The sequence below is a fragment of the Balaenoptera acutorostrata genome, chromosome 5 (genome assembly GCF_949987535.1).
Source record: "Balaenoptera acutorostrata chromosome 5, mBalAcu1.1, whole genome shotgun sequence".
NCBI classification, from domain to species: domain Eukaryota; kingdom Metazoa; phylum Chordata; class Mammalia; order Artiodactyla; family Balaenopteridae; genus Balaenoptera; species Balaenoptera acutorostrata.
Genome location: NC_080068.1, coordinates 73,376,254 through 73,393,178, shown reverse-complemented (window position 1 = coordinate 73,393,178; position 16,925 = coordinate 73,376,254). Strand labels below are relative to the sequence as shown.

Sequence of the window (16,925 nt, the reverse complement as noted above, 5' to 3'; positions counted from 1 at the left end):
CAAATCTTTTTCCTATAACCCAGCGTGGTTAAGAGCATGAATTTAATGGTCAGACAGATCTGGGTTTAAGTATACTTATTAACTTGTGTGAGCTTGAGCAAGTAAATAAGTTCACTAAGCCATCCATAGCTTCTTCATCAGAAAAAAAGGAGAATTAAAAAGAAACCCTAGTTATAAAGTTGTAAAGATTACACGAGAGAACATATATAAAAAACTTAGCACAGTGCCTGACACACAGAGCTCAAAAGATGCTAGGAAGTGGTTTTAACAGAAGTAATACTACCAGCACTCCTAAAGGATTTCAGGCAAGAGCGTACTTTGAAAGAAATCTTTTATGTTTGAATGTTCTTAATGTCAGTTTTGAGGAACAGTGTCTGTTGCAAGCTAAATCTGTTGGGGGATTCTCTTAATCACGGTGAGAAGGAAGTTCTCACTTACCTTGTCATTTACTACACTCTTTCCATCCCAAGCCCATCCTCTTTTGGTGAAGTAATTAACAGTTGCAAATTCAATTAGGGCAGAGAACACAAATGCATAACAAACAGCAATAAACCAGTCCATGGCAGTTGCATAAGCCACTTTGGGGAGAGAATTCCGAGCACTGATGCTTAGAGTGGTCATTGTGAGAACAGTTGTTACTCCTGCAGAAAGATAGGAAGCAAAAACATCAACAAATACCAGCAGGACAGCATTGGAAATACTTTTTTTTTTTTTCCCCCAAAGGTACTTTCAGTGCCACTTCTAGCCACTAAAAAACCAAAGAAAAATCTTCAGAAAGAAAACAGTGCAAAGTTAATTATCGTAAATGGTTATTATACTTTTTGAAGTGATGACTCTGAAGTGCTTTCATTTTTCATTTTTGTTTGTGTGAATCTCCTTTTTCTCTTAAATACCATTGAGGTTAGAAAGACTGGTGAAACTGAAGTCGAATTTCCTATAAGGAAAGAAGGACTTGATATTGACCCATTGTCCATTAACATTAATTTTTAAAAAAATCTTTCACAAAGCCTCACATTAATTTGTTCATCATTTATTTGAATCATTCTAAGCAGACGACCAATCATCCACACTAGTAGTCACAATAGAACTATGATTAAGAAGTTCTTGATTCTAAGTATAGCTACCTAAGTATGAAATTAATTCTGGATTGCCTAGCATTGTGAGGACATAATTTCTTTCATAATGAAGCTTAGAATCTGCAGAAAATAAAACAAGCATCTAAATCCCAAACCTTATAAAATTTAAATCACTAAAAAGGTATATTTTATACCTTTGTTGGTTTAAAAAATAATTTCGTTCCTTGCATTATAAAGCTTTTCTGCCTATAGTCAGGGAAGTCACAATGGTTAAGTAAAAAGAAAGCAATAACTCAGAAGCCAGTCACAGTATCAGCAGTCAAAATGTCTACAATCATCTGTTTTATCAGAGATTCAAGAGAGGATTAGTTATGTACATAGGGGATACATTAAATTAAAAGACAATTGAAATGTTAAAGAAATGTTCATTCATATACTGAAATTTTTTATATTTTATTTTTTACTTTCCCTTAGGATAAATAAAACAGCCTTTTTTCTCACTTACCATAGAGTTAGCAGTTCAAAATAGCAATAATTCTATTTAATCATGAGTGAATGCATCTGGGAATATGATGGTAGTAGTAGGAATAAAAGGTAGAAAAATAAATTTAGCTCACCTGCTGCCGAGTCAATATTAAAAAACACATTTACAGAAATACATTGTGTTTGCATGCATCAAACTGTGAAAGGTTTTAGATGGTGTCTTCTTTCGAGAATTTGGTAGAGGAGAATAATTAAATAGAATACAAGCCAGATACACCCACACATACCCACGAACACAACCATATCCACCTGTACACACACACACACACACATATATATATACATGGCAATGCAAATGACGAATCAATATATGAAAATATATTTAACTTCACCAGCAGTCAAGAAAAAAAAAGCAATAATGAGATACCTTTTTAAAACAATATTATCAGCAAAATGTTAGCAAAACTTTAAAAGATTGATACTATCCTGGCATTGAAGAGGATGTGGAGCAATTGACATCCTCTTTAATAGGGATTACAGATATCTAAGAGACTGTTGCCTAATCTGAGGTCATAAAGATTTAGGCCTATATTTTCTTTTGAGTTTTATAGTTTTAGTTCTTACATTTAGGTCTTTGGTCCTTTTTGAGGTGATTTTTGTGTATGGTAGATGTCCAAATTCATTCTTTCGCATGTGGACAGCCAGTGGGCCCAGCAACATTTGCTGAAAAGACTTTTCTTTCCCCATTAAATGATCTTAGCACTTTTGATGAAATCAATTGATCATAGATATATGGGTTTACTCTGGACTTTCAATTCTATTCCATTAATCTACATGTCTGTCCTTATGCAAATTTCACAGTTTTGATAACTTATAGCTTTAGAGTAAGTGCTGAAATTGGGAAGCAGTTCTCCAAATTTCTTATTCTTTTTTAAGATTGTTTTAGCTTTTCAGGGTCCCTTACACTTTCCTATGATTTTATGGTCAGTTGCTCATTTTTTCAAAAATGGGCATTGGAGTTTTGATAGGTATTGCATTGAATCCCTTGTTTGGGCAAGTATTACCATCTTAACTACATTAAGTCTTCCAATTCCCAAATATGGGATACATATCTATCTATTTTAATCACATATACATATATCATCTCCATTTATTTAGAACTTTAATTTCCTTCAGCAACATTTTATAGTTCTCAGTATACAAGTTTTTCATCTTTAAACTTAAATTTATTTATAGGCATTTTATTCATTTGGCTGTTACATAAATAAAAATGGCTTCTTCTTAATTTCCTTTTCAGATTGTTCATTGCTAGTGTATACAAAAAAAAACTGATTTTTTTAATGTTGAGCTTGTACCCTGAAACTTTGCTGAATGTATTAGCTCTAAGAGTTTTTATGTGGTTTAATAAAAGTTTTCTATGTATAAGAACATGTGATCATGTGATCTGCAAATAGAGTTTTACTTCTTCCTTTCCAAATTGGATGCCTTTTATTTGTTTTTCTTGCCTAACTGCCCTAACTAAAGCCTGAAGTATGATGTTGAATAGAATTAGTGAAAGCAGACATCCTTGTCTTGTTCCTGATGTTAGAGCAAAGACTTTTAATCTTTCACCTCTAAGTGTGATGTTAGCTGTGGGCTTTTCTTTGATCCTCTTTGTTGGGTTAAAAAAGTCCTTTTCTAGTGCCAGTTTGTTGACTGTTTTTATCATGAAAGATGTTTCATTTTGTTTTTCAGAATCTACTGAGATGATTTTGTGTTTTTTCATATTTCATAAATATGTTTGGTATTACATTGATTGCTTTTTGTGTGTTGAACCAACCTTACATTCCTGAGGTAAATTCTACTTGGTCACAGTGTGCAATCCTTTTTATATGTGGCTGGTTTCAGTTTGTTAGTTTCTTGTTGAGGACATTAACATCTTTATTCATAAGGGATGTTGATCTGCAGGGTTTTTTATTTCCCTTGTGATTTCTTTGTCTGGTTTTGGTATCTTGGCAAAATGGCTTCATAGAACGAGTCAAGAAGTTCCCTCATCTATTTTTTCAAAGAGTTTGAGAAAGAATGGTGTTAATTCTTTCAATATTTGGTAGAATTAACCAGGAAAGCCATCGGCCTCAGGCTTTTATTGATTTTTTTGATTACCCACTTCATGGCTTTACTTGTTATAGATTTATTCAGACTCTTCAGTCAGCTTTGGTAACTTTCTGATTTGAGGAATTCGTCCAGGTTATATAATTTTTTGGCATACAGTTGTTCACAGATTCCCTTATAATTCTTTTTATTTCTACAAGGTCAGTTGTAATGTGCCCTCTTATTTCCTGATTTTAAAATTTTGAGTCTTCTCTCTTTTTTTTCTTGATCAGTCTAACTAAAGACTTGACAATTTTGTTGACATTTTTAAAAACCAACTTATGGTTCTATGTTGATTTTCTCTATTGTTATTTATATTCTCTATTCCATTTATCTCTGTTCTAATTTTTATTAATTCCCCCCTTCTTGCTTTGGGTTGCATATGCACTTTTTTTCTTTTAGTTTTTAAGGTGGAAAGTCAGGATATTAGTTTGAGATCTAAAAAAAATAATGTAGATGTTTACAACCATAAAATTCTCTTTGAGAAATGCCTTTGTTGTATCCCACAAGTTATGGTATGTTGTATTTTCATTTCCATTCATTCTAAAGTATTTTATACTATCTCTTGTGATTTCTTCTTTGACCCAATGGTTATTTAGAAGTTTCTTATTTAATTTCTACATATTTGTAAATTTTCAAATTTTTATCTATTATTGATTTCTAATTTCATTCCATTGTGGCCAGAGAACATGCATTGTATGATTTCAATCTTTAAATTTATTGAGAGTTGTTTGTGGACTAATGCATTGTCTTCCTGAAGAATGTTCCATGTACATTTAAGAAGAATGTACATTCTGCTTTTTTGGGTGGAGTATTCTATAGATGTCTGCTAGATATGGCTGTCTTATACTGACATTCAAGTCTTCTATCTTCTAGTTCTAGCCACTATTGAAAGTGGGGCATTGAACTCTTCAACTATTATTTTTGGACTGTTAATTTCTCCCTTCAATTTTGTCAATTTATAGTCATGTATTTTTAGGCTTTTTTGTTGGGTGCATATATATTTATAACTGTTATAACTTCTTGATTGACTCTTTTATCATTATTTTATATTCTTATTTGCCTCTGGGAAAGTTTATTGTTTCAAAATCCATTTTGTCTGTTATCAGTGTGGACAATCAAGCTCTTTTTTTGGTTATATACTATTTCCATCCTTTTATTTTACCCTTATTTGTATCTTTGAATTTAACGTTAGTTTCTTGTAGACAGCATATAGTAGGATCATGTTTTATTTTTTGTTTTTTATCCATTCAGCCAATTTCTGCATTTTAACTGATGGATTTAATCTCTTCACATATAACATAATTTCTAATAAGAGAAAAGTTACTTCTGCCATTTTCTATTTATTCTCTATAGGTATTTTATATATTTGTTCCTTTGAGAACAAAGGAACAAATATATAAAATCTTTGAGAATCTTTTTCTTTTGACATTTTGAATATGATATCCTACGGTCTCCCGGCCTCCATGCTTTCTGATGATTTGTTAGCTGTTAATCATATTGAGAGTTCTCTTTACATGAGGCATCCCTTTTCTCTAAATGGTTTCAAGATTCTCTTTTTTTCCAGTTTGATTCTGATGTATGTATTCGTGGGTCTCTTTAAATTTATTCTATTACTGGTTTACTGAGCTTCTTGAATGTGTTGATTTGTGTTTTTCATTAAATTTGAAAGTTTTTGGCCACTATTTCTTCGAATATTTTTAAAACCTTTATCTCTCTCCTTTCCTTCTGTGACTACCATTATACATATACTGACATGCTTGATAATATGCCTCAAGTGTCTTGGGCACTGATTATTTTTCCTCATTTTTTTTCCTTTCTGTTCCTCATACTTAAGAATCTTAATTGACCTATCTCTGAATTCATTGATTCCTTCTTCTGACTGCTTAAATCTAATGTTAAGCTCTTCTAGTAAATTTTTATTTTCAGTTATGGTACTTTTGAATTACAGAATTTCTACTTGTTTACTTTTTATAATTTCTATCTATTGATTTGATATTCTCTGGTGAGACATCATTATTATACTCTTCTTTCATTCTTTAGACATGGTTTCCTTTAGCTCTTCTATTTTAACTAATGTAGCTTATTTAAAGTCTTTGTCTACTTAGCCCAACATCTGGGCTTCCTTAGGTATAGTTTCTAATGAATCTTTTTTTTTTTGGTAAATGGGCTATACTTTTTTTTTTAATTTGCGGAACTTATATTTTTATTGTAAACTGGACTTTTTGAATACTGCAATGTGGCAATTCTGGAAATCATATTCTTGCCCTCTCCAGGGTCTTTTGTCAATTACTGCTTGTTGTATTTATTGTCTTTGTTTGTTTAGTGACTTTTCTTAACTAACTCTGTAAAGTCTGTATTCTTTTCATTTGGGACCGTTAAGTCTCTGTTTTCTTAGCTTAGGAGTCATCTAATGATTGCATAGAGTTTTTCTGAAACACTTGAAACCAAAAAAATCTCTCAGTCTTTGTCCAGTGATTCTGTGTGCAGGTTGGGATATGTCTTCATCATTCAACCAGGCAGTTTACAACTCTGCCTTCTCATCCACTTCCTGCTTGTGTAGAGGCTCAAGGTCAACAAGAGGGGAGAGCTTTGGGCTTTCTCAGTCTTTTTTTGTGTATTCACATAGCTCTATGTATGCATGTGGCCTTCTAGATTCCAGGAAATATGTCAGTGCTTTTCAAATCACTTATGTACAATTCATTTACCAGCTTTTCCTCTCAAACCTTTTGGTTAGCCCACTGTTTGCCCCAGATGTTATCCACTGCCTCAGGCAGAAGCAGCTAAAGTATTTGCCTGGAAATGCTTTCAGTATGCATCCTTCAGGTGGTAGCTTTGGCACTGGGGGAATTCTGAGTCAAGTGAAATAAAAACAAGCTTTTTGAGAAGATCTTCCAGGGAGGCATCATACAGATGAAGTAATGATAATTCTTTTTGGATGAGCTCCATTTTCCTCCTTCTGGTACCAGGAATTCAGGCTTTATTTTCAAGACTACCACTTAGGTAGGGAGTGGGTATAGGACTAGTGTAAGTTGCAACACCATAAAGATTACTATTCTCTACCAAGATTCTACCATTTTTCTTGAATACATGTACTCAGGGTTGCAAGCTGTTGGCTAGTTTCCAAAGTTCTGAAAAAGCTGATTTTAACAGTTTTACCAGTTTCTTATTGCTTTTATGAAGATGTGGGATTTTAGTATTTCTTACTCCATAGTTTTTGGTAATGTCACTTCTAACATTTTGAGGGTCTACCCTGAGACCTAGGAGTTATCTTTCTAGATAAGCCAGGGCAGTATTAAATACTGGATAACAGTATAGATATTTCCTCAGAAGGCCTTATCATCAGATGGCTTGGGTTTGAATTCTGGCTCCATTACTTGCTGCCTGTGTGATTTTGAGCAAGTTTCTCAACTATTCTCATTATGTTCATCTTCAAAATAGAATTTTAGACTATATCTACTTCAGAAGAATGTTGTGAAGGTTAAGTATGCATTTACCACAAAGCCTGGAACATTGTAGGAATTTATTAAATGTTACTTATTTTACTTCTCTTTTTCATTGTTATTACTATTACGTCTATCAGAAATCTGCTTTACTTAAATGATAGCAGAAAAATATTTAAAGGTAAATGATACACAAGGCCCTTTACATGAACACTGCTTATAAAAGTAAGAAAGTGGCAAAAGTGGCACAGTCAGTATTTGGGAAATAGTTTAATAAATTGTTGAATACCTACATTAGTAATACCAATACAATATTGAAAAGAATAAAGTTGGGCTATACATTGATGGCAAAAAATCTACAATACATTTTGCTTAAAAATGTTTCATGATTCAAGATTCATGAAAATATACACAAATGAATTTGTGCATCAATATAGATATACTGCATGAACTTAGTAAAAAAAAAAATCAGAAAAGACACTCATCTTAAGTTACCACTTTGGTAACTTTAGGGGAGAAGATAGCACATGGTTTGGAATGATGAAACAGAACTGGACTTGGGACTGATTTTTCATTGTTTTACTTTTTTTGGTATTTTATCAGGTAAACATAAAAGGACAAAATCTCTAAGGATACAATCTAAGACAATAATATTAGTTACTTTGGGGAATTAACATTGAAGGAAAGTCATTTTTAAAAATTTTTCCTGGAGTGAACCTGCTTTGCTTCTGTGATAAGAAAAAATACAAAATTTTTGATTTAAACAAGAGATACTTAATGACTTTTAATCTTTTCTAATTCAAGTGTGAATTCTTGGGAACAACTGATAGATACATTAGTGTTGACTAACTTAAAGAAAATCTACAAAAAATGCATGTTCAAGTTATGGCAAACTATAAATTTAACTATGATTCTAAGTCTATACTGCTAGCTTAAAATTAGATTTGAGTCTAGTCATTCAAGCCAATAAAACGTTATAGCAATTTCAATATGAATCTACTAGGAGGCTCTTTTTCACCATATTCAAATCTTCCCTATATCTAAACTTTATTTTCTTTCATCTGATTGTGGAAACTTGACATTAAAATTGTTAACATGGACAATAAGCTCCTTTCTCCTTCCCTCCCATCCTTCCCTTTCTTCCTTTTACTGGAGGGCTAAGATTCTCATACGTCAGCTCTTCTGCCCGCTTGTTGAGTCTAGCCTGGTCCCATTACACTGTAGATAGAAGAGCTAAGAATTAAAGAGCTGCACTTAGCTAGAAACCTCACAAACCTTCCACAAGCCCATCTCCCAACAATGGGCATTTTTCTATACCTAGTAGGGCGTCCATAAATGAATATTCCCACAACATTACTTTAACAGACTTGTGTCTTCCCTTATCACCACTGTGTGACCACTGAATCCCAATGCTTCTTTGGGAAGCCTAAGTTTCTTTTTCAGTAAAATAAAAGGCAGGTATTTTAAAGTGCTTTCAGCACTAAAATTCTATGCATATACGTGAAAAATATGCGACCATTCCCCATACACAGACAATATCTAATGTATAGCTATTTTATATTCTGATTTTATTCTGTGTAATATTTATTTCAAGGTGTAGGTGCCAAAAACCTCAACTCATAGTAGCTGAGAAAATGGTGTCAAAGTAAAGAAATGCTTAGTATTGAGTGAAAATATACACTGAAAGGAGAAAATCAAATCAGGGGAAATGATTTCAGCACAGAGACTGGGACTGTGGGCTCCACGGCCCGATGCCTGAATTCTAATTTTGTGACCTTAGGGAAATTCCCTAGCCTCTTCGTTCCACAATTTCCTCATTTGTAAAGTGGGGATTAGGGATAATGTTTTCCCATCCTGTTGTTATAGCAACCAAATGAGTTACTGCATGTAAAGCAATGCCTCTGTTATAAAAAAGACACCTCAGTGTGTGTGCGAAAAAAAAAAACATCACTCTGAAAGCAAAGTCAGGACATAATTAAATCAGAAAAATAAAACAAAATACTCCTTGACACCTTTATCCCCATCAAATGCTTGTTTGTGGTTAGGGTGTGGGAAGTTAGGAAGAAGTGTCAGAAACCAAACAGGCACAAAAACTGCAATAGAACAGAAATGTAAAATTGTTTGATACCACCTGCTGGTTACTGCTAGAAATGGCAGAAACAACAGAAATCCTGGAAACAAAGTGGTGGATTCCCCACCCCACCCCTGCCTGCCCCTTCAGCCCCATGGACAAAGCAATAATCACCCCTTCCCCCCAAAAATGATAATAATAACATTTACAAATACAGTATAAGTACAGTATGAAAGGTTGCTATTTTAGTTTATTTTTAAGGTTGAAATTTTAATGCATAACTGTACTACATCTGAATAACAAAAAAGTTGAAACTTCTGTGTGTTAGAGACAGAAGTTAGAACTTGGATAGCACATCATTGTCCTAAAACCTAATTATCTCAAATTCCACTAATTTAAAATTTGTGAACTATTGATTATAATCCAGAAGAACATGATCGAAAGGTTAATTATAATGTAGACTACAAAGTTTTCTTTATGCTTACCTGAATACATCATGGATTTAATAAATTCAAAACTCATATCCCTTTCCAGAAATATTGATGTCCCTTTCTCAATGAAAGGCCTCTGCGATCAGAATGAAGTCATTTTCATATTCTGTCAGTTTGGGTAACACATGGTTTCCTCTCCCTAGAATCTTTTCCTTGTCACACATCCTTCTTTTTTACCTAGCTAAATCCTATTTCTTCTCTTAAATTATTGAGTACCTACTTACTGCAGGTACTTTTTGTAGGCACTGGGAACATACCAATGAACAAAATAGCAAAGATTCCTGCACCTAAAGAATGCACATTGGACTAATGCTGCAGTACACACAGCTCAACTTGTTCTTTCTGCAGGATTTCATCCATAAAGGAAAGAAAATAGGCACCTATGACCTGGTCCTATGCATACCTCCATAGGTCGTGTCCTTTTTCAATTTTCTGTTGGTTTACATGACTGTATATCCCTAATAAACTATATGGATTAGAGTTTGTTTGTCTTCTTCTCCCCAAAATGTAAAAGTGTGCATAACAGAGGGTAGGAGATCATTAAATAGTTTTTAAATTAAATAGTTTTTAAATAAATAGGGCATAGCAGAGTGCAGGAGGTCGTTAAATAGTTTTTTAATTGAAACTACTCCCCCAATGATCTGTAATTGATAAGCCTTTATTTATTAGGATAATGGCAAGAAATCTCTTCCTTCTTTTATAAAGCAAGTAGGCATTGAGTTCCCATTCTGTGCTGGGCTCTGTGGAGCTGTGAATGGAATGCGAGCCAAACCAAATCAGTTCTCTACGAGACATTTTTTCAAAAGAGCACAAAGTAACATAACATCACAAGTGGGCAGGGTCTATGATGAACTGTAACGGGGTGACCTACCTAGACGGGAATTTGGGTTAGACTTCCCCAAGGAAATGAAGGGATAAGTTAAAATGGTCACCAGACAATGGAAGATAATACTAGACTGAGGAAAGAATATGCACAGGACCCAGCCCAGAGACATGGGGAAACATGGCATTGCGAGGCATGGAGAGAATCCTGCAAGGTGGGAAGGCAGAAGAGAAGGGTTTCGTGAAGAGGAGGCGAGAGGGGGAGGCAAGAGCCAGACTATCCAGGGCCTGTTTGATGGTGTTCAGGTGATATAAATTCTTTCCAAGAGCAATGGGAAAGCTTTACAGAGTCCATTTTAAACTGGTTAGTGATATGGTCAGTATTTCTTGTTTAAAAGATTACTCTGGCTATTGTTCCTCTATAGTTAAGGTGGTTGCTTTTTTCTTTATTTTTTTCCAGCATTTTCTGTTTGCCTTTGGTTTACTGTAGTTTGAATACGATATGACTAGGTATGTTTATTGTTTGTTTTGATTTGTTTTGTATTTATCCTTCTTGGTGTTCTCTGAGCTTTTGGACCTATGGTTTGGTCATTAATATTTGGCAAGTTTCAGCCTGTTAATGTCAAATATTTCTTCTGTTCTTACTGTCTTCTTCTTCTGATATTCCAATTATGACTATGTTACACATGTTAAAATGGTAGCACAGTTCCTGAATGCTTTGTTGTTTTGTTTTTGTTGTTGTTTATTCAATTTTCTTTTCCTGTTTGAATTTCAGTCTGTGAGGTTTCTAATGATCTACAGACAAGCTCAGTGATTCATTCTTCAGCCTTATTGAGTTGATTGATGAGCCCACTAAAGGCATTTCTGTTATTGTGTTGTTTTTTTTTAAATTTCTATCATTCCTTTTGATTCTTAGAGTTTCCATCTCTATGTTTATATAACTGATTTCTTCTTGGATGTTGTTTCCTTTTTCCATTAGAGACATTAACATATTAATCATAGTTATTTTAAATTCCTTGCCTAATAATTCCAACATCCCTGGCATGTCTGAGTCTGGCTCTGTTGTTTGCATTTTCTTTTCCAACTGTGTTTTGTTTTTTATTTTTCCTTTTGGCATGCCTTCTAAATTTTTCCCCAAGTTTTATTAAGATATAATTGGCATGCATCACTGATAAATTTTTGTTGAAAGCTGATCATGTTGATTTGGATAATAGGAACTGAGATAAATAGACCTTAAGGGTAGGATTTATGTTAACTTGGCTAGAGGTTGGCTGTGTTTAATGTTTGCTGTCATTATAGGTGCCGCAGGATTCAAGGTTTTTTTGTGTTCTTGCTGTGGCTTCACCTTTTGACTTTGGACTTCCCTAGCTACTCCGCCTCCCAGGGAGTCTGTGTCTTCAGCTCTTTCTGCTGTAAGCTGCTGCTATTCTATGGGCGTCAACTTGGCGTGGCGGTAAGGGGTACGGGAGGGAGACTGGTCTACAATCTTCTGATTAGATCTCAGGCTTTTAGGCAGCCCGTGTCTCAGACTGTAGCTTCACAAGTGTTTCTCCACTTGTACAGCTTTCTTCCCCATTCTGCTTACTCCTTGCAGCGGCTGTAGCATGCCCAATCTATTTCCTTGATTCTCTGATCTCTGTTGATAGTATTTCATTTCCTCAAACCTCCTTAGGTGAGAGAGTAAGACTAGAGGGCCTGGAGTGGGAGGTCTGGCCTTCTGTCAGCTGGAATGAGGCTCTGGCCAAGTCCCTTCCCCTGGACACGGGCTTTGGCTCTGGAGAAAGCTCTGGGTATATTTCAAAAAAGCTTCTTCTCCCTTGCCCTTTCCTCTGCCATTGTCAAGAATGGATATTTCTCAGATCTTTCCCTTGAGAATCTAGTGGGGTTCCGGGGAGGTAAAGCCCACGAATATGTGGGGATCCCCCATAAGACTGTGGCCTTAGGAGTTTCTTACATTCACATGAGTACACGCTCAGTTTCTAACAATTCATGACAATGACCATTCAAGTGCCTCTACCAGATGCTTAAGCAGCATCTCTTTCAGGTAAAAAGAAAATGTTAGCTGTGTCTCTCAGTGCATCTGCCTCTTCACAATTTGGGATGGCAGTTTGCCTGTCACCTTGATTCTTGTAGGAATGCAGTAAAAGCCCTTAATTTTCATTTGTTTAGCTTTCTCTTATTGTAAAGATGGGAGTGACAGCTTGCAAGCTCTTCACATGTCAGTGCTGAAACCTGAAGCTCAGCGCCTTGATTTTAATACATGATTTTTTATAACTTCCCATGTTATTAGTCATACGTACACTTTTTCTCTTCTGGGTTTTTGGTTGTGTCTGGGTAGTTGAGTTTGACAGTTAATCAGAAAAGCTAGGTAATATTTAGCAAGGTAATGAATCAATATAATATAGACAACCTTCTGGAAGTAAAGAATGAACTGATAATCAGCAGATGACTGATAGTCAACAAGGCAAATTCATAAATCTCTGCATTTGGCCAGCGCAATTAAATTTGAAACAGATGCTCTAGCAGTTCACTGTGTTCCTGCTAACTGCATCTTAAAAGAAGAACTTTGAAGACATATAAAAATGAATTAAAATGAATTATAATATAATGTCAGAGTATTGTTATATCACTATATAGACATCATTTAAAAATAACTTGTTAAAAACAGGAAAATTCAAGAAATCAACCAAGTTTCTAATCATATGTACCTGATTTATTCAATCAGCTTGCCTAATATTTGTTCCCCCACTAACTGGCTTGATTGTATTTTTGGCAAAAATATTACTTGTAAAATCTGGCCAAATTATTTAATGCTTCACTACAGGCATAAGCAAAATCATATTTTAAGATTGAAAGTAAGAAGAAAATTCATACAGTAATGTTACTGACCCTAATTTAACATCTATGCACACTAGTTGTTAAATTAATATGATATTAAGAACCTTCATGGATACAGACTGCAATTTATTTGCAATCAGTGTATGTGAAAGTACATATACATACATGCATATGAATATTCAGGAACTCTGGGGCATCAGTGGTGGAGCCTCAAGCTATGAGGATGAATTAATATACCAAGTCTGTGTTGAGTGCCCCTTCCAGGTTATCAGAGCGCACCCTGAATATTCCCAGAACATAACATATCATAATATAAACCATTGTTTACCTTCCCTTCTCCTCAAACAGACTGTAACCTCTGTGAGTGTAGGAATAACATCTTTTTTGTTTACCTTGTGTTGTTAAGGTCTAGCAAAGTGTCTGGCACATATTTTCTAACTGAATGGATTAATAAATATAGTTTTGAAGCAAATACACCTATTTGTGTGGATATAGACATATGTTATAAATGAGTGGGTATGTTTGTGTATGTTTGGGGTTAAATACATAGATACACAAAAACAGTCTGATACTAGCTATTTTTTTCCCAGAATTCAATGACTAGGGAAGTGGATGCCTTGGAAGATTTGGGATTAAGAGATGTCCGATCATTTAAACAGTTTTAAGTAAATATTTTATGTGCTCCATAAGTCTAATCAAAATATTATATATGTAACATTATATATATATATATATACACACAAAATAGTGTGTACATAGTATATGGTGTACTATATACTATGGTGTACTATATACTAATATATAATGTGTATATATATAACATATATAGTTATACATGTAATATATACATATATAAAATTACATAAATATACTAATGTTATGGTTAATTCTTAGAAAAGTTATTAAGCTAAGCACCAACTAAAGACTGTTCTCTGGAGTAAGCAAGTAGGAAAGCAGACAAGATAAAATGAAAGTACCACCTCATCCTCTCTCTCATTTAACAATTGTGGTGGAAGACATCCAAGGGTATGATTGTTGTGGTATCAGAGACCTAGGCTTCCTCTTTCTTGTTTCTCTGCCATTTTTAAGGTAGTGCCCATGTCCTTGAGGTTGAAGAGGGCTTGCCAGCACTTGGCCTGCATTCCAGCAAACAAGAGGGGAGGGAGAAGGAGGGGCACATAAAATATTTAGGTTCTTAATATCTTATTAATTTAACAACTACTGTGCATAGATGTTAAATTAGGGTCAGTAACATTACTGTATGAATTTTCTTCTTACTTTCAATCTTCAAATATGATTTTGCTTATACTTATAGTGAAGCATTAAATAATTTGGCCAGATTTTACAAGTAATATTTTTGCCAAAAATATAATCAAGCCAGTTAGTTGGGGAACAAATATTAGGCAAGCTGATTGAATAAATCAGGTACATATGTCTTTGAGAACTTAGTCATATGGCCACATCTAGCAGTAAGGGAGGCAGGGAAATGAGTGGGTGTGTACATCAAGTCAGTGTAGTCTTCACTTGATGTACACAGCTAGAATTGAGACTTCTAATGTTCTGTAAGTTATTAGGGAGTAACTAATCATCTCTGACAGATGGAGGCCTGTGATGCTCTAGGCACAGACTATATAAATTATCTGAAAAATTGGGAAAGGAAGAAAGGAGTGTTTTATATTAACCCTCTAACGTATCAAACTACCTACTAAAGCAAAACTCTACATACCTACATACACTGGCCTCCTGCAAGTCATTCCAATGGAATGGGCTTGCTTTGCAAATGCAGCTTTGAGACAGTCCCAAGGCCCACTTCCCAATAGTTTGGTCCTATTGAAATAGAGATTCTAGACCTACTATTTCCATGCACATTCTGTCTTTTGACCACTCTCTTCTTTAGTTCTCTCTGTAGGCTGTTCATTACCACTCGTAGCTTGATTGTTCAGATTCCATGAGGTAACATAATTGCTCTTCTACTCCTCTTACTTTACTGTTCTCTCTGGGCAATATAATTTACTCTCATTTCCTAACGTGTTCCCACATGACAAATATCTTTAAGGATGTATCTTATGAACTCCAGTGCCAAATATCTCACTCTGGCCATCTTCTAGATATCTCTAATGGGCTCAATAAAAGTTTATTGAGCTTCCTATATGACATTAGTTTTTTTTTTAGATTTTTTAAAATTAATTAATTAATTAATTTTTATTTTGTCTGCGATGGGTCTTCATTGCTGCACGTGGGCTTTCTCTAGTTGCAGCAAGCAGGGGCTACTCTTTGTTGCGGTACGCAGGCTTCTCATTGTGGTGGCTTCTCTTGTTGCAGATCACAGGCTCTAGGCACACGGGCTTCAGTAGTTGTGGCATGCGGGCTCAGTAGTTGTGGCTCACAGGCTCTAGAGCGCAGGCTCAGTAGTTGTGGCGCATGGGCTTAGTTGCTCCACAGCATGTGGGATCTTCCCGGACCAGGGCTCGAACCTGTGTCCCCTGCATTAGCAGGCGGATTCTTAACCACTGTGCCACCAGAAGCCAGATATTAGTTTTTTAATTAAAAATCTATCCAGTCTACTACACATCTGCACCTTGTTATACATGAGTATACAAAAAATATGAATTATATGCTCAGGGAGAATATAATCTACTGGAAGATGCAGATAATCAATAGGCAAATTTCGCAGATGGTGTAATAAATAACAGAGAAAATATGGGGTGCTCTGAAACTGCCTACAAAGTACCTGTCCAAGATTTTGGGATCAGAGAAGGCTTCCTACAGGAAGTGATATATAAAAGGAAATTTGAAGAGTCTGAGGAATATGTTCAATGAAGAAAAAACATGTTCCTGGGTCTAATATAGGTCAGTGTAGCAAAAGGTGCCCTCACTACAGGTTAGGTTGGGGAGGCCCAGGAAGGCTGCATAAACATGGTAAGTGTTTCAGTCAATGGCTGTAACGTACAGTCATGGAAAAGTTTCATGCAGGAGAGGGTTATGTGACTAGATTTGAGTTTTAGAAAGATCACTCTTGCCACACTGTGTAGAATGGAATGAAGAATAGTAAGACTAAGGACAGAGAGATCAGAGAAACCTTTTATAATAATCCCATACTGTTAAGTCCCATAGAAATTTCAAATTTTAAGCCTTCACAACTGAATCTATAGTCTCAGCCAAACCCTACCACATCTCCCATAATTCTCTATTGTAGGGAATGATGTTACATTTATCTAGTCACTCAAGTAGAAATCTAAGAGTATTCTGCAATGCCTAATTTCTCTCCCCTTCAGATTCACTATGTCCTGCATATTCTTCCTCCCTAGCTTCTCTCAGATCTATAACTCTTTCTCCACAAATATTCATTGTCCTATTCAGCCCTTCATTATTTCTCACCCAGATAATATCAATTGTCTCTTAACTAGTCACCCTCCATCACTAATACCATTTCAATCTATTTATACAATATTCCCCATGATAGTCTTCCCCTAAACTCAAATGCCTCCAGTTTACTCCCTCACTAAAATACCCTTCAAGCAGTTTCCATGGCTTTAGCGCGGAATGTAAGGCTGTACACGAACTGGCCTCT

The 16,925-nt window shown here is 35.1% G+C and overlaps 1 protein-coding gene across 3 annotated transcripts in view; it reads right to left on the bottom strand.

Moving 5' to 3' along the window:
* GABRA2 (gamma-aminobutyric acid type A receptor subunit alpha2) overlaps window positions 1-16,925 on the bottom strand; it is a 119,492-nt gene that overhangs the window by 12,889 nt on the left and 89,678 nt on the right. For all 3 annotated transcript variants that reach the window (XM_028166136.2, XM_007180743.2, XM_007180744.3), the window contains one exon: window positions 439-641. In XM_028166136.2, coding sequence (XP_028021937.2) covers window positions 439-641 — 203 coding nt within the window. The remainder of the gene's footprint in view (window positions 1-438; window positions 642-16,925) is intronic.